Consider the following 23,733-nt stretch of genomic DNA (forward strand, 5'->3'; position numbering starts at 1 on the left):
CGTGCGGCCGATGTGGAACACTGTCCCGCGTGGCGACCTGATGGAACGAGCCTGATGGAACGAGCCGGCCGGGCAGCGACACTCCAATCCCAATCGCCACTGGAGTTGGAAGTCCTTCCTAAGGCGTCTAACAGTTAGCTTACGTTAGCTAAAATAGCTCGATTTGAAGTATAGATAGATTGAACTATCTAAGATATCTTACTCGATAGTGAGGGTCTGCTGTCATATGCTAATCTAAGATTTGCTTACTGACACAGCTGCTGTAAGGGTCAACTTTGTAGTTTTGTTTTGAAGTTTCGCTTGCCGTTTCACGAGTCGTTTTGAATAATAACATCAAACCGTAAGAAGGGCTGATCATCTCGGAAGAGACAAAATGTCAGAGGGACTAGAGCAGATTCTGTTACAGCTCACCCAGCCTGACAATGCCGTCATTCAGCAGGTAATGTGAACAGATAGACCAGCTGGCTTCATTGATCTGGTCAAACGGGATGGGCACGACCGTGTGTTTAACCATTAGTACCAACCGTCATTAGTGGCAGAGCTTTGGTGACGCCGGGATGGCCCGTTTACTACCAACTGCTACACATCAGTTACCAGTCTAATGTCACTACTAGATGAGACATTGATTAGAAGTGTGATGATCAAATCAAATGCAGTGTGTCTTGACAGCTGACACTGCAGGCTATTCTTCTGTCACTTCATACACGTGACAGTCCCCTGTGTCGACAGTGCCAGTGTGGTCAGCATTCGTGTTCATATAGATTTGTTACTACTTGGCAAAACACTGTTACAGTGTTGTTTCCTCTCTTCTTTTTTTTTAGGCCACTGCTCAGTTGAAGCAGGCTTTCAAAGACCCAGCCATCATTCCAGCTCTGTGTGCTGTCATGACTAGCTCCCAGAATCCACAGGTATGTACAACGTACAAACATGGGTCCCCTGTAGAGGGATGTAGAGGTATGTGGAGGGATGTAGAGGGATGTGGAGGGATGTAGAGGGATGTAGAGGGATGTAGGGGGATGTGGAGGGATGTAGAGGGATGTAGAGGGATGTGGAGGGATGTAGAGTGTGGAGGGATGTAGAGGGGTGTAGAGGGGTGTAGAGGGATGATGTAGAGGGATGTGGAGGGATGTAGAGGGATGTGGAGGGATGTGGAGGGATGTAGAGGGATGTGGAGGGATGTAGAGCGATGTAGAGGGATGTAGAGGGATGTAGAGCGATGTAGAGGGATGTAGAGGGATGTGGAGGGATGTGGAGGGATGTAGAGGGATGTAGAGGGATGTGGAGGGATGTAGAGGGATGTGGAGGGATGTAGAGGGATGTAGAGGGGTGTAGAGGGATGTGGAGGGATGTAGAGGGATGTAGAGGGATGTGGAGGGATGTGGAGGGATGTGGAGGGATGTAGAGTGAAATGGAAATGTGCTATACAAATAAACTTGCCTTGCCTTGCCTAACCCTCACATCTGAGAAGAGTTCAGAATCAGTTGAAGGCCAATGGGGTTTACAGGTTTGCTTACAGGTTTGCTCACCTTGTGTTGAGTTGTCAATGATGTGTGTTGTCTTTGCTACCGTCACCTTCATCCGGGCATTATAATTCCATCTCTCTCAGGTTCGCCAGTCAGCCGCAGTGATGTTGAGGATGCGAGTGATGAAGCACTGGAAGAAGATTAGCCCGGATCACAGAGAGAGGTTGGCTGTTGTTGTCATTCCTTCCTTCCTACCCCTTTCTAATGATGACATTCAAAAGTACTATAGTTAGAGTAGAACATTGTTACATAAACAAAATAATAAGAGTTGATTATTCCATTGTGTATTTTTGGGGTGTCATAGAGGCATAGGAAACAAATGATGGAAAGCCTCCTCCTTCTTGGAACTCGAAGCCGTGGTATATCGTGGATATCGGCACAGCTGGGGCCTGGGGGGTGTAACTAACCACCCCGCTCGCTGTGCCAATATCCACGATATACCACGGCTTCTCATTCCATAACGCTTAATTGTGTTTGAGATGTTATTTTCTTATTTTGTTTTTGTTTTTCCATAGTCTGAAGGCAGTGGTCCTGCAAGCTTTCCAACAGGAGACTGAGTAAGCGTTTTTTTATTGATATGAAAGACAATGTAGGTGGCATTTGATGTTGAAACTTTAGGCCAACTTTGTTTGGCCTACATGAAAACCAATGGGTCATGGCACCCAGTTGTATGCTTATCCTACCCTAAACACAATGAATAATACAACGAACAACCCCCTTGCTTTGGTCTTTTATGGTAAATGTGGTATCTCTGTTGCAGACACACAGTGCGTCACTCCCTCTCACAGCTCAGTGCTGTGATGGTCAAACATGAGACACCGGACCGCTGGCCAGCTCTTCTCACCCTGCTCAATGAGTCTACCAAGAGTAATAACCCAACGGACAGACAGGTAGGCTACACCACCACCTCAATGAGTAATGAGAGATAAATTGTTGTTGCATGTTATCTGTTTACTGTTCGCTTTTTTAAATTGAGGTGGACTTGATACAATCACTGTGCATAGGGCTGGGTGATAAAACGGTCTTGAACGGACATATCTAGAAGAAAAAAGTATTGAAAATGAATGTCAAAAGTTTATCATTGTTATTGTAGTAAACTTTATCATGATAATAATAATCGTTATAGATTTTGTGTTGAAAGAATGACAAAGAATGACAACAACTAACTGCAATTGTCTAGGATGGTGGCCTCTAGGTTCATCCCTCCTGCCTGGCAAGCCTATTATTGTTTGTCTGGCATTGCCAGGACACATTTTGGGGGTATAGCTCAGTGGTAGAGCATTTGACTGCCATGACACATTTGGATTCTGTTTAAAATCCACCATATGCAGGATTATGCTCTCTTTTCACTGTAGTGGGAATTGCTATGACAATATAGTAGTGTCCTTATTTGTTTGGAAATGTTGACAGAAACATGAACTCGGAAATTACCCAGGCAGCGGAGACACTCACGTTTCACATGAAACATTAAACTTTCCCAGCAGCTGTGCATTCATACAGTGACAGAAAACCCTGTCATGGATACCCTACTCTACACTACGCCATTCCCAAGCCCCATTATCTCCCTAAAACACCCGCCCTCTCCCCGTTGTGAAGCCATGTCCGTCACCGAGGGCTGCCAAAGTTACAAACAAATCCCCTCATTCCCAAAACAAAACTCAGACATAGTAATAGTATAGGCACATGTCAAACAGTATATTTAGTAGGAAAAAGTGATCAGAATACATGTTAGAAATGTTTTTGCATACAAAGCTTCAGGTGCTTAGGTCGGCTTCCAGAACTAGGTGCTTGCTGTAGGTAGGTAGCCAATGAGCAAGTGGTCAGAAACTTCCAGAAACGTCCTGAACATTTTGGAAAAGAACCTTCAGGCAGAAAGCCACCATCTTGGCAGGTGCACACATTGTCACAGACTGCTAATGCGTCATAAGTAATGACTGAGCATGGTTATTACATTTTCAACAGGAGAAAGACACATATTGCACCTTTTTAATGTTTTGAAAATAAATGATTTTATGATTTTTAATCCACAGTGAACCCTCTGGTTTATCAAGCATCAATCCTAAGCAGAACTTGTCCTTCAAACTCTACATAATGTAGAGCATGTTGTGAAATAATTGTTATTAATATTTTATTTTATTTAAATATGATTTTTTGGGGGGGCCAGTGCATTTACACATATGTCAATTGGGTGATGCATCTTTTTGAAACTATTGTGTTTTGCTATGCACCACCAAACAATTTTCCCTTGTGAGATAATTTGACTTTGAAATTGCTTCTGAATAGATTCACTGTTGGGTCTTTCTTCATGGACTGAAGAGTTTTTACTTATTGTAACTTATTCTACTCTTGTCCCCCTCCTCTCAGGTGGGTCTCCTCCTGCTCAGCAAAGTGGTGGAGTCGAACCCGGAGCCCTTCAAGCCCCACTACCGCCAGCTGCTGGAGCTGTTCGGCACTGTACTGGAGGACTTGAACAACCCCAATGCACTGTACTACTGCATCCTCACTCTTACCGCCATGACCGCTTACACCGGCACAGAGGAGATGGTGAGTGCCCTCTAGTCACATGTCATTATTGCCCACTTAAATTCTTAAACTTCACCCTATTCTGCCCGTGACCCATACCATGCGAATATTTCCTTTTCACATTGCGTAGCTGTTTTAAAGCGGGCTGAACTGGCCCGGAAAAACATTGTGTTACCTCTGAGGAAAGCAGAGAATGTGCAGTAAATAATGTAAACTGCACGGTTTGGGTGGGCATGATTGTGTGGAAGACCCTAAATGCATCATGTTGGATGAGCAGATGTTCAGTCTTTCCTCCTTCCGCATTCATTGATTGACAGCTGTAATGACATGTCTTCCAGAACTTAATGCGTTCCCTCATCCCAAGACTGATCGTTGCCCTCAGACACCTCATCAAAGCAGACCAGGTGTGTTATGTGCTGATATGTCATTCCCTCAGTAGAAGAACTGTGCTGTGGTGTGTGTGTGTGTGTGTGTGTGTGTGTGTGTGTGTGTGTGTGTGTGTGTGTGTGTGTGTGTGTGTGTGGTGTGTTGTGGACAAGTCACTTGAGCTCTCGGACAAGTAAAAGATAAGTTCACTTGTCCAAAGGACAAGTACCTGAAAAAGCTTAATGTCAAGCCCTGACAGGACATAGTAAAATCACATAAAACAGAACTACAGGAAATAAAAACATCACAGAATTACAGGACATAGTAAAATCACATAAAATAAAACTACAGGAAATAAAAACATCACACTTTACACTCAAGAAAACATTACATCATAAAAAAATATGATCTATAATAACCCGAAAGAAATAAGTTTTGGGTCTGTGGTCAGTGGTCACATGATTGGTTATCTATCAGCCTGTCAGAGTGGAACATTGTTTGATAGACAGGTATTAAGTTCCAGAAATGTACAGCTACCACATAGTATGACACATCTAGCCAGAGCAAGACGGATGTTTTACAGACACACATTTATAATAAAGAATGTTTTGAAGTACCGTAATGCAAACCTTCAGGTGAGTTAAACTCAATATGAAGTGAAAGTTGCACGCTCATGTCTCTCTTTGCCATGAACCTTTATTTGCCAATTTTGGAAAATTTGGCCTGGAATGGCTTGGATGCTTTGGATTAGGATGTCAGATCTATTCTAGCTCGTAAGCCACATTATCTGGATGTATTTAGAGCCCTTTGTGTGTATTGTGCAGGACCAGGCCAGCGAGGCCATGGAGGTGTTTGATGAGCTGATGGAGAGCGAAGTGTCCATCATTGTGCCCCACATCACTGAAATCGTCCACTTCTTCCTGGAGGTGAGAACACAGTGACTACATTTACATGCACACCATATTCCTGTATTAATTAATCAGAATATGCTCAATATTCCGATTGGGCAAGAGTCATTTAGAATTAAAATGCTCAAAAAGAAGTAGCTTTTTTGATTATGACAATTTCTTAAGCCAACAGACATGATTGACTGGGTGTGAAATTCACATTTTTAATTGACACTTCAGTTGTTTTTTTAAGCTCATACTCTTGTGAGCCTTTCATTCGTACATTTTCCAGCTGGCTCTAATGTTGACCAATACATGCAGCATACAGTATCTATTCTGTTCCCACTGCGCGTAACCAGGGCGCAACTTCAACAGATAGCGAACACACACTGACACATCAATGAATCCTCAGACGCTGGAGTAAAGTTCAGTTCTTTACTAAATCCTCAGAAACATGAGTGGTCGTTTGGTTATTTTTGTAAAACTGCAAATAAACACAAGAGCACAATTACTGCAATGCTCAAAACTATACTGTTACACTTTCAACATCAACAGTATGTAGCCAACATACAATATCAACACAGCAACACAAATAGTTATACTCAAACAATATAAGCCATGTATTTATAAACATATACACCATACATTGTAGTTAAACAAGAAAAGAAAAGGCAACTTACAAGCAAAGCCTTTTCCAGGGCAAGAATGTAAACAAAGAGATTCTCCAGAGCTCTTTCTCTCAGCCAGCTGCTGCCACGATACGAGCTATCACGTCTGAACAGTGTGCTAAACGTCATGTGACTAAACAAAAACCGATATACACTGAATAAAGGCAGTAACGAATGTAATGTCATAAAATGTCCACTAGATGTCTCCAAAATGAAAACCTAAGAAACCATGACAGTATCTCTTGTGGATTTATGCAGCATTTCTGTTTGCAGTTCAATGAAGTGTGTGTGTGTGTGTGTCTCTCTCAAGGTCAGCGCAGACATCACACTCAGCGACTCCCTGCGGGTCAAGGCTCTCTCATGCATCGCCTTTCTCATCAGACTTAAGAGCAAGGTAAACTGTAACCATACTATAAATGGATGCCCTACATACTGCTCCTCTATGCCTAATATAACCCCCAGTGACTTCTCTCCCTCCTTAAACTCAGGATGTGCCATCCTTTCCTCATCCATTTTCTGCCCTACTCAGGCTGTGTTACAATGCTCTACCTTTCCCCCTGTAGCATGCTTTTGTGCAATGCCACGCATTACAAGACGTCATCCGTTTTGTGATCCATCTAGTAATGTGCACACTCCGTACTAGGCAGAAGACGGTAGATAATTGGGACGCTGCAGCAGTTTTTCATTGGAGAAATGAAGAAAAGAAAGCCATCTCTGCATGCATTGCACTTTTTCGTTTTTGCCATTGAAAGTATACGGAGCTGGTGATGACTCTCCCTCCCCTTTAGACGGTGTTGAAGCAGAAGCTGCTGGGCCCCATCCTGCAGACGGTCTTCCCCGTGCTGAGCGCAGCACCCCCGCCTGGGGAGGAGGACCCTGAGGACGTGGAGAAAGACACAGAGGACGACACCAACAGCGAGAGTCCCAAACACTTCGCGGTTCAGGTGATCCTCTTCGTGCCTCTTTAATCTGAAGAGCAGTTCACAACATTGCGTGATACACAGCAGACATAATAGGACCGTTTCCTGAACACATACTAGGACGACTTCTGAAAACTGAAAAACTGAATTGTTTGAACTCTTTTTAGTAAATTTTAGGCTTAATCTGTGTTTGGCCCAATATGTGTCAAACACATGATGTCAGGTACTGTCAGGTTGACATCTTTCTTTCTCTTTATTTTCCTCAAATAAAAATCATGTCTTTGTCAGCAGGTTATTGACACTATGGCTCTCCACATGCCCCCAGAGAAACTATTCCAACAGCTGGTTAGTATATACGCGCCTGCTTCAAATGGGTACTGTTTGATGATATTCTTTCAACCTGATGATTTATTATATAATAAATGTTTTAGTTGTGTAAAATGATAGTTGTCGGGCTCAGCGTCTCGGAATACTGTATGTCCACAAGACATTTCAGCTTACACCTGGCACCTGACATTCTATTGTTTCTATTATTCTATTTAGACAATACAAACTTGATTCATTGTTTAATGGATTTCATTTTCAGAAAGGTGAGGGCAAGCAAGCAAAAAACAAAAAAACCAGTATCAAAGTACTTTGAATATCCATCAAGCAATATTCGCACGGGACTAGTATTATGTGGTGAGGTCCGTAATTTAGAAATCTCCCCCTCGACGCCTGTGTTTCATGTGATGCATTCGCGCGGGATAAGTGAAGTTTTACAGCAGACTATCTACAGTTACACCAATTATGTCTTCCAATTATGTTATATTCAATATGTAAGCTCTTTCATATAAACATTTTGATATTCTGATGATTCTAAATTCCTGACTAAACACACAAACACTGTTACACTAACATCAACAAATGGAGGTCTCCCGTCATCACTCTGTATACTGGTGAAGTGACAGGCATCCGTTAAACAATTTATCAAGTTTGTGTGGCCTTGTTCTATTTATTCTCTCATCTGTCATCCCCCCATGTCATCACCCCATTCCTCTCTGAAGAAAAAAGGTTTTTTCCTTTTTAAAAAATAATATGAGAAAAATGATAAAGTGTGTCACTGCTGTCTCTCTTGTGGCCCAGATGCCCCTCACTCAGGCATGCTTGGCCAGTGAGAACCCCTACGAGAGGAAGGCTGGACTGATGTGTATGGCCGTGCTGGCGGAAGGCTGCGCCGACCACATACGGACCAAGTGAGTACAACTCCTGTTCAAGTCCCCTAGACAAGCACACACTGCAACTAACTGGGACTGTTTCCCATGTTAAAGTCCCAGTTAGTTTTGTATGTCTCCTCTTCTTCTCCTTTTCATTCACTTGTAGATGTGTCCAGTAGTTAAGTGTGTGTGTGTGTGTGTGTGTCTGTCTGTGTCAGGTTGTTGTCCTCCATGCTGCAGACAGTGTGCCAGAGTCTGTCAGACAGTAACCAGGTGGTCCGCAGCGCAGGCCTCTTTGCTTTAGGACAGTTCTCTGAACACCTACAGGTCAGTCAGACCGGACGTGATCAGTCGGGATTTTTATTCTCAGATTTAACCGTATTAATAATGAGATTGAGAGGCATCCTTTGAAAAGACATTATAGCAGCTGAACAGGTTTGTATATGAGATGTGGGCTTGTTTAGAGCTCCTATCTAACCCCCCCCCCCCCCCCTTCCTCTCAGCCTGAGATCAGTAAGTACAGCAATGAGCTGATGCCACTGCTGCTGGGCTACATGTCAGCACTAAACCAGTCCAAGATAGGCCACGTCACCAAGGCCTTCTACGCCCTGGAGAACTTCCTGGAGAACCTGGGTGAGAGTGCTGCCCGTTCACTTCACCTGAATCTACTATGGCTATACCTCCACTCGGAGATGGGATTTTTAACTGGTCAATCAAAGATTCTTTGTTGTGGGTTTTCACTGACACCATTCAACCCCTTCCCTCTCTCAGGTGAAGAGATCCAACCCTACCTGCCCACTCTCATGGAGACAATGTTGTCCGCCTTGAGCAACGCAGACAGTCTCAAGCTCAAAGAGCTGGCGGTCAGCGCCATCGGAGCCATAGGTAATGCTTATTACTGCTAGGGCTGGGTATTGCCACTGATTTCCCAAAACGATTCGATTCCGATTCACAGCTCCCGATTCGATTCACGATTCGATTCCGATCTGATTCAGTTACAATATCAATTTTCCTTGAATATGAAGAGATTCTCAGAACTAATGCTATAAATGGTTCAAGGAACCCTATAACATGTAGCATTGTTAAAACATATCAATGTTTACATTAAGAATTGACTCCAAAGCAGTTACATGAATGTACTTCTTATTGGAACATAAATGAACATCGTTGATCATTGACCAACATTTTGCTAAATCAGACACTACAAAAAGTGCTTTTTAACGTGCTTTACTGCAGCCAGTGTAAATAAAGGGGCTACAAACATAGCCTATCGGTAAACAAGACATCACATATCCCTCAGGACTGTCTCAAATGGCTTATTTGCATAATATATATAAATATACAAAATAAAAATGTGCAAAACTCAAACGAAAATAGTGCAATAGATGAGGGTATTTTGGGGAACAAAAAAACACATTGTAAACCATAATGTCCATGAAACTAAAGCCCTTCATTACTGCTTTCTCACTTTTTGGAGATTGGAAGATTTTATTCAGGAATAAACATAATTGGAAAATCAATGATTCTTAAAATACTGTAGTATACAGTAACAATAAGTTAGTGGAAACACCACAAATCTACGGAACCACTTATTGAGGCATCACCCTGACGTGAAACATGGAAAAGAGGATCCGAAACAAGCCTCGCTGATAAAGTGGCAAGTGATTGTCAGGTACGAGTCCATTGCTCTGGATGTCCAGCTGTCACACGTTATGGCAACTCTCTCTGCTGGCCGGAGTGAAGTTGCGATGTCACGTTTCACCTGCGCGGACATGTCTGGGACTATCACTTCACTCAACTGTTTGCGTGTCGGTAACACGTAGCGTGGTTCTAGTGCACTGACGACACTGCCGACGCTGTAGTAATTTGTTGGGCACGCGGAGAATTTGATTGTAATTTGCAACCAAACGTCTTTATCAGCAAGGCTTGTTTCGGATCCGCTTTTCCATGTTTCACGTCAGGGTGATGCCTCAATAAGTGGTTCCGTAGATTTGTGGTGTTTCCACTAAATTTAACCTCCACTGCGCACAGCTTGCATATGGCTTTGCTTTTGTCCTGCTCATCTCTATCGTCATAATTTTTACATCCAAAATGCACCCAGACTTCTGCCTTTAAGCCTGGTCGTTGCGTGAGATATGATAAATTCTTGTAGCGCGAGATCTGGCCACGAGATCTCGTTGCGGGTTGAAGCTGCAAGCAGAAAGAAAAAAAAAAACATGAAAGATCGATCTCGGGATTTATGAATCGATAATCGCTCATTCAATGAAGATCGATTCAGAATCGGGAAATCGATTATTTTTTATTTTTTTTTAAATTTGTTTTTCAGATTTTATCCCTTTTTCACCCAATTTGGTAGCCAATTCAACCCAACTTAGCATCCAATTATCCCCTGCCTATTGCATGGGATCCGCCGCACGACCCCGTGGCCGGCAGTCCCAGAGGAGGGCGCCAGGCAGACTAGGCTGACTGGCTCCTCGAGCCCAGTACCGTTATTCCGGCACCCAGGGGGCGGTGTTGCGCGACGGATCCTAGTCCAGAAATACTCCTATACCCCCCTCGGAAGCGGCCGGCCAATATGCCGCTTCCCGTGTGCCTCGGCCATATCTGGATCTGGCGAGCCGGGATACGAACCCCGGCCCCGGTGGGCAGCATGGGAAATCGATTTTTTTAACCCAGCCCTAATTACTGCTAATAATGAACACGTTTGTGATCACTGGTAGCACACAGAACATCAGCTTAGTATTGGTAACACTTAGAAAGTTAGTTATATCACAGCTAACAGTTTATTATTGGGTTAGGGTTAGGAAAAAGCATGTTCCCTTAGTGGACATTTACCATATTGCTTTAGCTATTATGTTGTTTCGTGTCAGTGCAGATTGAGATGAGGATTGGTAGCCACGTCAGACTCTGTTTGTTAATACACCCAGGGTAGTAAACCTTTCAGACTGTATTAACCCCGCTCCCTTCCTCTTGCGGTTCAGCCAACGCTGCTAAAGAGATGCTGGTGCCTTACTTCCCCCCCGTCATCGAGAGTCTGAAGGGCTTCCTCACAGACACCCGTGACGAGATGAGGTCCCTGCAGACACAGGCTCTGGGTGAGCTAGCGCTAATGCTGCTATCTTGTCATCTTTCATGTTGTCAATAGGCTAGGTGCACGATCTCCACTACTTCCTGAAAGGCACCTTGCATGAACATATCCTGTCTCACTCTATTGGTTGAATTGATTAATCAGCTGTGCGGTAAACTGTTGGAACACACAGTGCACTGCTGATTAATCAATTAAACCAATAGAGTGAGACAGGATATGTTCATGCAAGGTGCCTTTCAGGAAGTAGTGGAGACCGTGCACCTAGCCTATTAAAACACGTGTTGTGTTTTTCTTCGCATTTTGACTTCACTCATGTACAAGCTGCATGTCACTGCAGTGTCATCCCAGTTTAATTTACCACAAGTGTGTCTCCTGGGTTGGAGAAACGGAGGTTGATGATATGTATCCTCGGTCCCCGTGGCAGATACGTTGTCAGTGCTGGCACGCACCATCGGGAAAGACGTGTTCAGCCCACTCGCAGCTGAGTGTGTTCAGCTGGGCCTCAATCTCACCGACGCCATAGACGACCCAGACCTGCGCCGCTGCACGTAAGTAGTAGCCGTGTGTGTGAAGTGGCATACAGACCAGGGTTTCCGTTAGAAAAATTTGCCGTCGGACATCGTGTCCGGGAAGAATTCGATTTACCGGACAAACGTGATATATTCCGGTCATCATATTAAAATATAATAAAAAAAAAAATTTTCAAAATCATATTTCTTTTTTTCAAATCTAATATAGCTGTTTGTCGCGGTGATTACTGTTGTGTAGCGGCCTATATATGCCATTTAATGTCTATTTCTCATCCGATACGATTAGATGCGAGCTATATAATATATAATAATATAACATGATTTGACGCATGCGCGCTATGCCATGCGTCAAATCCAGCGCTGAACGGGCGCCTCACTGGGAACTGAACAGACAGCATCGATCAATGAACGGACTCCACATTACGTTAACTGAAGTTTGTTAAATTGTTTGGGATTAATGTGAGTTTTCTATTTTCTCTTTCCAGTTTTACCCTTTTTTTTAAATCAATAAAACAACGTCATTTCTATAACCAGGTCTCGCTGGTTGGGAAGGCATTTCGTTTAGCTCGGGAGTATGACAATGGGGAGAACATAACTGTTTATTGAGAAACAATTGATAGGCAGTCTGGGATACGTATATAAAGAAATACCACAATGTCTAGATGTATAACATTTTATTGAACAGTAACAGTGCAAGCATGTAGGCTTCTGGCGTGACACGGCTAGCCTAATTTCCGTTCATATGCCTTTTATCAGATAAAATAAAATAGAATAAAACTCTTTGAAAATAAATAGGCTTTAAATTAACTTGCAATGCGTATAGGCTAATTTCCGTTCGATGTTACAGCCTAGGCTATGCCTTTTCTCAGATAGATAGGGGATAGCCCTGTAAGCTCATACGGGTCTGTATGTCGTCCTGAAGACCGGCTGTTAGATCATATCGCTGAAGTTTGTCTCCATCTTAGTGTAAATGTTGTCCGTTTTGTTTGTTATCCTTGTTATTGTGCGATAAAGTTAAAGCGCTCCGCTTCGGGACACCATTTTCAGCTGAGCACCAAACACACACACACACACACACACACACACACACACACACACACACACTCGTGTAACACTGCCCGAGAGAGAAGGACCCGCCCCCTTTAGTTAGCCTATAGCCTATAGGCTAACTAAAGGGGGCGGGTCCTTCTCTCTCGGGCAGTGTTCTGTGTGTGTGTTTGGTGCTCAGCTGAAAATGGTTAGAGGGAATTATTTTCACCGGACATTTATGTCCGACGAGTTTTCAACTTGTCGGACTTCCACTAATTTTACCGGACAAAGACCGGTAATTGCCGGTTAACGGAAACCCTGATACAGACACACACACAGCCATTTTGTCTTGAGATTCCACCAAGATCGGCCTGGATAGATCATCTGTGGGCGTTTCTACTCCACTACTCGGAGCTTGCAGCCAGTTCAAAACAGGCTTAGTTTTAACAGACTTAAACGAGATGTGTTCGTTCCCAATCATTATAGGTTTCATTTATGTTGTGTCCTGACTTTTTAGCTAATGTACCGTACATGGCCCAACCTGTGGTAAACTGTAGCCAGCATTATACAACAAGTATGGTTGTACAGTTAGGTCCGGAAAAATTTTGATAGTGACACAATTTCCATAATTTTGGCTCAGTATGCCACCACAATGGATTTGAAATGAAAAAAATCAAGATGCAATTTAAGTACATACATTCAGTTTTAAGTTGTTGAACAAAAATATTGAAAGGTTTAGGAATTACAAAAAAATATACACACAGTCATCGATTTTCAGGGGCTCAAATGTAATTGGACAAATTAACGTAATCATAAATAAAATGCAAATGTTTAATACTTTGTCGAGAATCTTGTAGGCAATGACTGCCTGAAGTCTAGAACCCATGGACATCACCAAATGCTGGGTTTCCTCCTTTGTGATGTTTTGCCAGGCCTTTACTGCAGCTGTCTTCAGTTGTTGTTTGTTCGTGGGTCTTTCTGCCTTTAGTTTTGTCTTCAGCGAGTGAAATGCATGCTCGATCGGGTTGAAATCAAGGGATTGACTCTGCCATTGCAGAATATTCCACTTTTTTGCCTTAAAAACCTGGATTGCTTTCGCAGTATGTTTTGGGTCAGTATCCAATCAGCTATGCTGAATCTGGCAGAATCTGACAGTATATTTCTAAACACTTCAGAATTCATCCAGCTGCTTCTGTCTTCTGTTGCATCATCAATAAACACAAGTGACCCAGTGCAATTGGAAGCCAGGCATGCCCATGCCTTCACACTGCCTCCACTGTGTTTTACAGATGATGTGGTATGCTTTGGATCATGAGCCGTAGTTTCATCTGTCCAAAGAATGCTGTTCCAGAACCGGGCTGTCTTTTTTTTAATGTTTTTTGGCTAAGTCTAATCTGACCTTTCTATTATTGAGGCTTATGAATGGTTTGCACCTTGTGGTGAACCCTCTGTATTTTCTCTTGTGAAGTCTTCTCTTTATGGTAGACTTACAGTGAGGTGCAACAATGTGGGCACCCCTGGTTTAAATGTCTGTTACAATGAATCTCCAAGTGCTTGAAAGCAAACCTGAAGACTAAATGCTACAAAGTTAAACATGACACCTCTGACACTGTTTTACTCTGGTAATTGTAATAACTCCAGCATGTTCTATCTCTGGGTGCAGGTACAGCCTGTTCTCTGCTGTGTCCACCGTCAGCCCAGACTGTCTGAACCCTCACCTCACCTCCATCACCACGGTTATGCTGCTCTCCCTCAAGTCCACCGAGGGAGTCACGGTCAGTCTCACACCCACACTGGCCAAGACCCAATTCTCCAGCCTTGTCCCTGAAATGCGCACTTGTCACTGATTTAAAATCATACGATGCACATTCCATGGGGAAAGGGTCGAGAATTGGAACCTCAGCGGCTGAATTCACCGCTTCACCCTCTTCTGAACTCGCCTTTGAAAGATGATTACCATTAATGTCAATGGAAGGACTTCCTGGATCAAAGATAAATGTTAGATACAGTCAATCAAAATATTGGCACCCCTGCACTTCTGTCAGATAGCAGATAGAGAAAAAAAAGCAAAATCTGATATAATTTCACACAGAACTCAAAAATGCACTGGACAAAATTATTGGCAAAATTGTAATAAATAATTGTATTTCAAGCATGTAATGCCCCTTTTAATTTGTATTTAAACTCACCTGCGGCAAGTTACGGGTGCTGGCAATATATAAATCACACTTACAACCATTTAAAATTTAGAAAAGTTGACTCAACCTTATTTTTGTCCATGACTGTAGATGGAAGCCATATTAAATATGCATATAGGAATACCCCTGTGTTGACATGTTGACTCTAACTTCCTCTTTGTCCTCCAGGCTCACCTCGAAGAAGACAAGCAGTTTGTCCTGCTGGATGACGACGATGACACAGAGGGAGACGCCATTTTGGAGGACGAGGGGGGGGAGGGAGTGGAACCAGACATTGCCGGGTACGGAGTGCAAAGTCATTCAAAATGTTCACTTTTTGTTGCCCCAATACCTGGAATTAGAGTTAGGCGCTTTTATGGTTGGCCACGTATCACGGTGTCCTTGAGCAAGGCACCGAACCCCTAATTGCTCCAGGGTTGCCGTCTATGGCCGACCCCTTGCCTAGAGCATAAAATACCAAATTCCAATAATTGACCGACAAGTTGATTGCAGGGCAATAAAACAATGCTGCGTATGTATGCTTTAGGGATGTCCCCATCCCACCTGTTCACTACAGATGCCGCTGCCATGGATCGGATCGGGACATCCCTAGTATGTCACCAGCTGGCACTGGAGTCCTGCGTTTGTCGGGATCGAAAGACATTTTTGAGAATTAGTAACGACAGGCTAATTAGACTAACTAATTAGACAGCCTAATCAACACAGTGTGTGCACACTACAGTGTGGGACACTACAAAGAAAGATTCATTCTGAAATCACATGACAACTTTTTAACCCTAACCCTATTAACTAATTGAGTAACTTCTGTCTGCATTTGAGAACATTTTAGGAGAGCCACAGCAAGTGGGGTAGTAATAACATTTTCAATAAACTGTTGCAGAAAAGTCTTTACATTTGAAAGTGTCCAATAGGGTGTGCAGATCAGTTGTTTGATGCTCTGGGGAAACAAAAGAAGAAAGTGTTGAAAGAGGGCTGAATAATTTCTATAAGCACCGTACTGTATGTGGATGAAGCCATGGAGAGAATGAAAGAAAGGGGCCATGCTATTTCTACAAGCACACTCATGATCTCTCTCTCTCTCTTCTCCCACAGTTTCAGTGTAGAAAACGCCTACATTGACGAGAAAGAGGACGCCTGCGACGCCCTAGGAGAGATTGCCTTCAACACTGGGTAACACACATACACATGCTGCTGAATCCCAAATCAATCTCCAGCCACATACTCCTATAGATCTGAGAGGAGTGAGATGGATGAAGGGCAAATAATAACAGCTCTACCGTGTACTCTGATGATGATAGTAGAGTGGCCATTTTGCCACCACCTATCAAATTCTTTCCAGATCTACAGGAATGGCCAAGGAGTCGGTCCTTTTTGGAACATAGTAATTAATAGCTGCTGTCGATAGTTAGGAGTCTCACTCACTCGGTTCTCACCATAGATATAGGACACTGGGATATCCGCTATGGTTCTGACTCTTCTGTTCTGAACCCACTCCTCAGTGCTGCCTTCCAGCCCTTCCTCGAGTCCAGCTTCCAGCAGGTTTATGAGCTGAAGGATGTAAGTAGCTCTGCTTGCTCTGTCCTTCTTAAGAAGGAGAATGTGGAGGAGGAGGAGGAGGAGGAGGGTGTTGTGTGTGTCGGTAAATGGATGTCTGATTAAATGATGTATGCTAGCTCCTATGTGAGTATGAATAAGTGTGCTACTGTATATTATGAGTGAGTAACGGAGGCATCTCTTACCGTGTACACCCTCTGTTTGCCCGCCTCCCCCTGTCAGTTCCCCCACGAGGATGTGCGGAGGGCCGCTTTCGGGGCCATGGGCCAGTTCTGCCGAGCTCAGCACAAAGTGTGTCAGGAGAGTCCCTCAGAAACCAACCGTCAGGGTATAAACCCCCCCCCTTCCCTCTCTCTCTCTCTTCATCCCAATCACTGCTCTGTGCCCACTTTCCATAAAAGGTTGTTAGCTAACATGCTGCTTTGTTTGTCCCTCCTAGTCCTCCAGAAGCTTCTAGAAGTGGTGCTGCCCAGCTTCCTGGAGGCAATACGCAAGGAGCGTGAGCGCAAGGTGATGATCATGATGATGATGAGCCATTTATAGCAATAGAGTAGAGACTGTCTTTGATGAAATGGCATGTGTATAACATTTTAAGAGATTTTGGTGAACCACATCAAGAGGTATCAAAATAATGGCGGTTGCTCGCCAATGTTGGTTGATTTGCATGTGTCTGAGTCTAATGGACCTGCGCACCAAGTTTAATAATAATAATAATAATTACTTACATTTATATAGCGCCTTTCACAGACCCATGGTCGCTTTACAAGGGAATGGGACAAACGGAACAGAGTCAGAAAGACAAATGCACAAAACAATAAACAGTGAAACAGCTATAAATATAGCTGTGAACAGTGAAACAGCGAAACAACTATATATATATATATCCATAGTGTTCTATGCCCTAATCATGATGTTATAATATAGTTAAATTGGTCAAATAATGGTATGATAATGTGATGATACAGGATAATGTAAATGTCATGTATAACGCAGGTGGTGATGGGCGTGCTGGAGGCCATGAACGCGGTGCTCACGGCCTGCCAGGGGGATGCGCTGCAGGCACCCGGACGCCTGCAAGAGATCAGCCAGGCCATCCGCGACGTACTGAAGAAGAAGGTGAGATAAGCTGGGCCGGCTTGGGTCTCCAGTAGTACTACTTCCTGGTTCTGAGTAGAGTAGATCTGCTTTCTTCCTCGCTCGTTTTTTTCTCTCTACTATTTTTACTATGCCTACTATTTGTTAGCTGTGTGGATCTTTCAAAGAGAGTCGACTTATTAGAATATAGCCTGCAAAGAAGATTCGCTGCCCTGGAAACTCGCTACGCTAATGATCCTCCGCTTACGCAAGCCTTTCTAAAGGATCAATATTATAATTCACATTTTCCAGAGCTAATGAGACAGCTGACAGCTGCAAAATTCACTGGACAGATTAATCATCCCCCGGAAAGATTCCACAGGCTACAGAAATCACTGAAAAGCAGCCAACCGAAGCCTATCATTAACTAACTTGCGGCCTTGCATGACTGCACAACGCCCGGATAAGAGTCAGAGGCACTCCGACACGGAGCCGAGGCAAGCTCCATCTTCACCTCACAGAGATACTTTGTTGATTGGTAATCCAGCCATCAGAAGCGGGATGGGAAAAGAGCTAGATTTATGCTACCCCCCTGATAAAAAGGTTCCAGACAAAACAAATAATTTAATGACACTGGTGATGGACAGGCCTGGAAAGCAGTGGGCTCCCGTGGACACGGAGCGGAGACACCAGTCAAAACACACAGAGCTAGTACGCCCTGGAACAGACCCCACCGCCTTCACCTCCAAATGATACTTTGTTTATTGGAGACTTGACGATCAGAAACGTGAAAGGTAAAAAATGACATCCACTGTCTTCCCAATGCAATGGTTTCAGACACAACAAAAGATTTGGAAAAGACACTGTCTGATCACCCAGAGACAAAGCGATTCATATTGCATGTGGGAACAATCGATTCTCGTAAAATGGGCTTGAGACGTGATTTTATAGAACTTTTCAATAAACTTGGCAAGCTTGAGATTGATACATTCATCTCAGGAGTCCTCCCCACAGTAGGCCGAATTTAGCCAACTCCTAAGCCTTGACACTTGGCTCGCTGGAGCGTGCAAACTTAAAGGGATGACATTTATTCACCATTGGAACATTTACTGGAGGCTGAGAGTTATTCAGAAGAGACGGCCTCCACTTAAACAGATCGGGAGAATATCACCTAACAAGCAATATACTCTTCAACCTCCTAAACTCTGCTGCCCCATCCCTCGCTGCTCTTGAGTCAACTGAACAGCCTCCAGCGCAGGATTCCTCAGAATGAAGTCTAACTTTCGAAAAGGCTCGTCTTTATAACCTCTGTAGCTTGTAGTTTTTTTATTACTATCCTTCTTTTTCTGGATTTTCTTTATACTGTATGTAAAGCACTTTGAATTGCCCCAGTTGTATGAAATGTTATATACAAATAAACTTTCCTTGCCTTGCCAGTATTGTATATATCAAATGAAAAGCTCAATTACCCAACAAACTAGCTACATTTTAGATTGTATTCCAATACAAGCTTTTGCTATGGTTGTCTCCAGACAGCTTTCATCTGTTCTGGAGACGACTGTCGTTATGATGCAATCGCTTAAGCAGCGTCTTATATGTCTGTATTTTATTTCTTAAATGACCGGTAACTGGCCATCCTCCGCCCCCCTGATTCTCTTTGTTGTTTCAACCAGTTAAACATATTTGGAGAACAATATGGCTGCCTGACAGAACCCAGCCAGTCATTTTGCTGTGTATTAGAATGTCTCAGTGACCCTCCTGTCCCCTCTTCCCCATACAGACGGTGTGTCAGGGTGGAGGAGGAGACGAGGCGGAGGATGAGGAGCAGCAGGCGGAGTATGACGCCATGCTGCAGGAGTTTGCCGGCGAGGGCATCCCGTTACTGGCGTCTGCCGTGCCCGCCGACGTCTTCTCCCCTTACCTCAACGAGCTGCTGCCCCTCATCATGAACAAGGCTGTGAGTCAGGGTGCCTCTGCCTGTCGCTCTCTCGCTCTCTCTCTCTCTCTCTCTCTCTCTCTCTCTCTCTCTCTCTCTCTCTCTCTCTCTCTCTCTCTCTCTCTCTCGTCTTTGTCTCCTTTAATCCACTGTTCATACTACTATATCACTTTCTTTCAACTACTCAGCCATCATCCTTTCTTCTTATTGCCATTCACTACTGCTGTCCCAGTATAAGTCATACTTATGAAACTCTTAATTGTATTGATCTGTCTATACTTCCTCTCTCTCATCTCTCTATCTATCTGCATATATGCTAACCTCTGACTAGCCAGCAAATCTGTCTATTGTCCAAACCATCTTTAATCTATTTCCACAAACAAGCAAGCCCACAATGTTCCTTCTTCTTCAAATGGCGCCTGGTCGTGCTTGATTTAGTGAATAACAACCAAAATAAAGTTATGCATGAGTTTTTAGTTTGTAATAATCAAATGTAATTTTACATTTAACCAAAGTATCCCTCGGTCTAAGTCTGCTGAGATGAAAGCATAAAGATATGAAGTGTCAATGAATGAGAGAATGTGTACTCTGTTTGTAGAAATCTTCGTGCACGGTGGCTGACCGCTCTTTCTCCCTGGGCACACTTGGGGAGACCCTGCACTCTCTGGTGGGTGTGTCTGGGGGCAGGACCGTGGCCGGAAAGCTGGCCAACCTGCTGCTGCCGGTGCTGGTGGGCGGGGTGAGGGACAGCAACGCAGAGGTGCGCCAAAACAGCGTGTTTGGGCTGGGAGCACTGGCTCAGGCCGCAGGCCCTAAGTTGGCCCAGTATCCTTTCCTGAATGTCTGAGACCGCTTATGTAAGGGGAGGTCGGTAGCTTATCTTATCTGAGTGACACACAGCTCAGCTCTCTCTTTGAGTAAGTTTCAAGTTTATTGTTACGTCACATTACACAAATGTAAGAGAGTAAAATTCTTGGGCTTCGATTATTTACAATAAGCAGTATCTTGCAATTTGTAGACATTAAGGCACTAGGCATAATTCAATAAAAAAGTGTCAATATTACAGGACGTAAGTGACAGTAGTAAACTGACTGTGAGCTTAAGCTTAGGTAGTCCATATGCATGGGATGTGTTTGTGGATGATAGTCAGTTGTCTACAGTAGGCTTGTTCATGAGCCTGATCGCCTGGGGAAAGTAGCTGTTGGTTAGCCTCTGAGTTTTGGCCTTGAGGCTCTGGAAAAGGCTACACCTTTCAGTTCCTGTGTGTGTGTGTCTGTGTGTGTCTGTGTGTGTCTGTTGTGACTGCCGTCCTCAATGCAGTAAATGTCTAAAGATGTTTGTGTGCGTGTGCTCGTGTGTGCAGATGTGTGCTCACAATGTACGTGTGCAAGATTATCCACTGACTATGTAAGTGGGCCCAATACAAGTAGCCCTAGTTCTGTCCTATCTGTCTGTCTCTCAGGGTGTCTTGTTCCTCAACTTGTCTCAGAGACTACCCTATGATGCTGTCCCTCTTCTCCAACCTGCTGTCTAAAGAGAAGGACCAAACCGTGATCGACAACCTGTGCGCTGCCCTCTGCAGGATGATCATGAGCCACATGGAGGGTGTTCCTCTGGAGCAGGTAGAGTTCAGCCTTAACCTCGGTTATTGCGTGATTATCACATGCGGTAGATTGGCTTTGGGACTTCCTGAACTCAAAACTAGTGCAAGTGTTGTGACCTAGAGGGTTTGCGGAAATGTACCATTGGGAGTTGGTAAAAGTCTGAGTTCTGCGCCAACTGCAAGTTATTTAGTTCTCTTAAGTTTCTGTGAATCAGTGCCTTTTTTTAATAGATTTTATTGTTCTATTCTTTAACAGTCAACATGCAGAGTTTGCCAGCAGCTTACTAAGTGGATTTATCCAATTCAGGGCCAACCAAAACCATACTGTGGTTTTCCTTTCAAATTGTCCTTTCCAGCACTGTTTCAGCAACTATGGTGGATAACCAGGCCAGGCCAGTCCAGTACAGCTCAGCTTGGCCCGGCTCTGTAGTGTAAATAAGGGATGAGTGCTGTAGACACAGTCAGCTGTTTTGAAGGAGTGTAGTGTTTCAGAGTGTCTCACTGACTAGGCACACCTCTTCTCTTCTCCTAGGTGTTTCCTGCCCTAGTGGAACGTCTCCCTCTGAAGGAGGACATGGTGGAGAATAAAACCGTGTACAGCTGCCTGGCCCTCCTGTATTCCCGCAATCCTGCGCTGGTACTTACATTTTTAGCTCAGGTTTAAACCAGGTTTAAATTAAACTAGGTTTAAGATAGGATTAAAGTTTGGTGCAACAGGATTAGTAGATAAACCTTGATTTAAACCGGTTTAAAATGTAAACCAGGTTGGTGCAACCCAGCCCAAGTGATTTACTTCTAACCAAATATTCAGCAAGATCAGGGGGTGTACTCACTGGTCATGCTTTGTGTCATAGCTACTTCAGCAGTGGTGAACAGTGTAATTGTGCAGTGAAACATGACACGAACATCGCTGTGCTCTAGATTTCTATGTTGTCCCTTCGTTGTATCATATTTGATTACGTTGTCCCCCTCAGGTGGTAAGTCAAATGAAGCCCATCATATCTGCTTCCAGTCATGTCTTGGGAACCAAAGAGCTCGACGCAGGTGAGAAGAGAACCACAAATCATGTTAGGCAAGTCCCTTATCTTACTGCATTAGTATGCGCTTGCTCACAAAATCTCTCCATTGTCTAGAAACCCAAAACACCCTGCTTCTGTTGGTCCGAGGCTTCGCTGAGCACCACGCACAGGAGTTTCAGGGAGCTGTGAACTCACTTCCTGCAGAACAGAAGATGAAGCTGGCCGCAGCAGTCACCCCATCGTAGTCCACATCAAACATGTCTTCCATTCTCCTTTGATGAGTTAGCAGATTTACACATTTTTACGAAAGGGCTGGGAAAATAGGACAGCAGTTGAGAAATTCTAAAATTGGACAAACCCTAGCACTTCCATCATTCTACTACTAGTCAGCAGTTATGTTACAAGTATTAACTTATTGTCTGTTTTATTATTTTTATGAAATGTGATTTGAATTCATGTGTTATCTATTAGTTCTGTTCTTTTTGTTTTTTGTTTTCTTTTTAAAAGTCTATTACTTGCTTACCCCATGTTATAATTGAGAGCCACCTATATCTATTCTCTGCTGTCCCCTTTCACCACTAATTTGATGAATGTCTGCCTTAGAGTGTGAAGCAATGAACTCATGATAATGCCTTTTTCTCAGACTTGTCTGTCATTCTGCATTCTCTGCCAGAACTGGCCAATATCAATCTGTTTCTTTCAATCCCTTCATTCAGTCATATGTGAGAGAGAAACTGAATTGAAGGATTGAAAAGCTGCCATTTATTTCCAATAAATACATTTAATAAATGGAAATTAAACTATTATTAAGTAGACACTTCAGTTTACGTCATGAATTGACGATATTGAAAGTAATAAATTGACCCTAAATACGGCCAATCCCATGACTAGCTGGAACTGCTCTCTGAAACAACATTGTTTCTCTTCCAGTTGTACCCCGCTCTGTCAGTCCCCGATCCTGCTTAGTAAGGGGGTTCTGACGCAGGGCAAACCTGCAACAATGCACTGATCTTAACTTCTGTTTGCATACTGTACATTCTCTTTGCACAACGTGTACAGAGTCGTGTGTGTGAGAGACGGAGAGATTGAGATGATGATAATGAGGAAACTTTATGAAAAAACAACACATCACACTAGTGTAATAGCATCAAACAAAGCATTTTCTTGTTAATATATACATATTCTACCCTAAATAGTTCACAAAAGAAGTACAACATTCATAGAAAAATAATGGTGTGATTCAGAAAATGGTACAACAGCATTGAGGTACTGTTTGTTACACTTTGAGTTTGCTAAGCATTCGCCTTTGCTTTAAAGCCATTGTCAGTGATATTTTCACTATTTTCAAACAATGAAATATACCCTTTGGTAATGATAAATAAGACTTCTAAATGCTATAATGAGAGTGGAAAGATTAAGGTATCATCATAACCAAAGCCGTTACGGACTAATTGTGGTCACAGGAACTTCGTAAACAAATTATGCATAGCTTCAAATCATGTTAAAAACATAATGCGTGACATGTCATGGAATGGCATTCCTTGAGCGATACAGATATGCCATACAATCAAGTGCTATTTGCATGATACATTCTCATCTACGTGCAAAATCTCCATGTT

General features: G+C 43.4%; 1 protein-coding gene across 1 annotated transcript; it reads left to right on the forward strand.

Annotated features, from left to right (window-relative positions):
- The first annotated feature begins 274 nt into the window (after nt 1-274).
- On the forward strand, nt 275-22,868 carry ipo4 (importin 4). Its single transcript, XM_080543710.1, has 30 exons — nt 275-439; nt 822-908; nt 1,607-1,686; nt 2,039-2,080; nt 2,284-2,413; nt 3,888-4,067; nt 4,385-4,450; nt 5,237-5,338; nt 6,278-6,361; nt 6,756-6,911; nt 7,179-7,232; nt 8,013-8,122; nt 8,302-8,410; nt 8,587-8,716; nt 8,855-8,968; nt 11,065-11,178; nt 11,596-11,719; nt 14,394-14,505; nt 15,097-15,209; nt 16,021-16,098; nt 16,428-16,485; nt 16,705-16,810; nt 16,922-16,992; nt 17,476-17,598; nt 19,337-19,513; nt 20,091-20,317; nt 20,982-21,114; nt 21,628-21,732; nt 22,070-22,139; nt 22,229-22,868. Exons 1-30 carry the CDS (start codon nt 374-376, stop codon nt 22,357-22,359), a joined length of 3,252 nt encoding a protein of 1,083 aa, XP_080399836.1. The 5' UTR covers nt 275-373; the 3' UTR covers nt 22,360-22,868.
- The last annotated feature ends 865 nt before the right edge of the window (nt 22,869-23,733 follow it).

This window comes from Nansenia antarctica, assembly GCF_963989245.1.
Source record: "Nansenia antarctica genome assembly, chromosome: 12".
NCBI classification, from domain to species: domain Eukaryota; kingdom Metazoa; phylum Chordata; class Actinopteri; order Argentiniformes; family Microstomatidae; genus Nansenia; species Nansenia antarctica.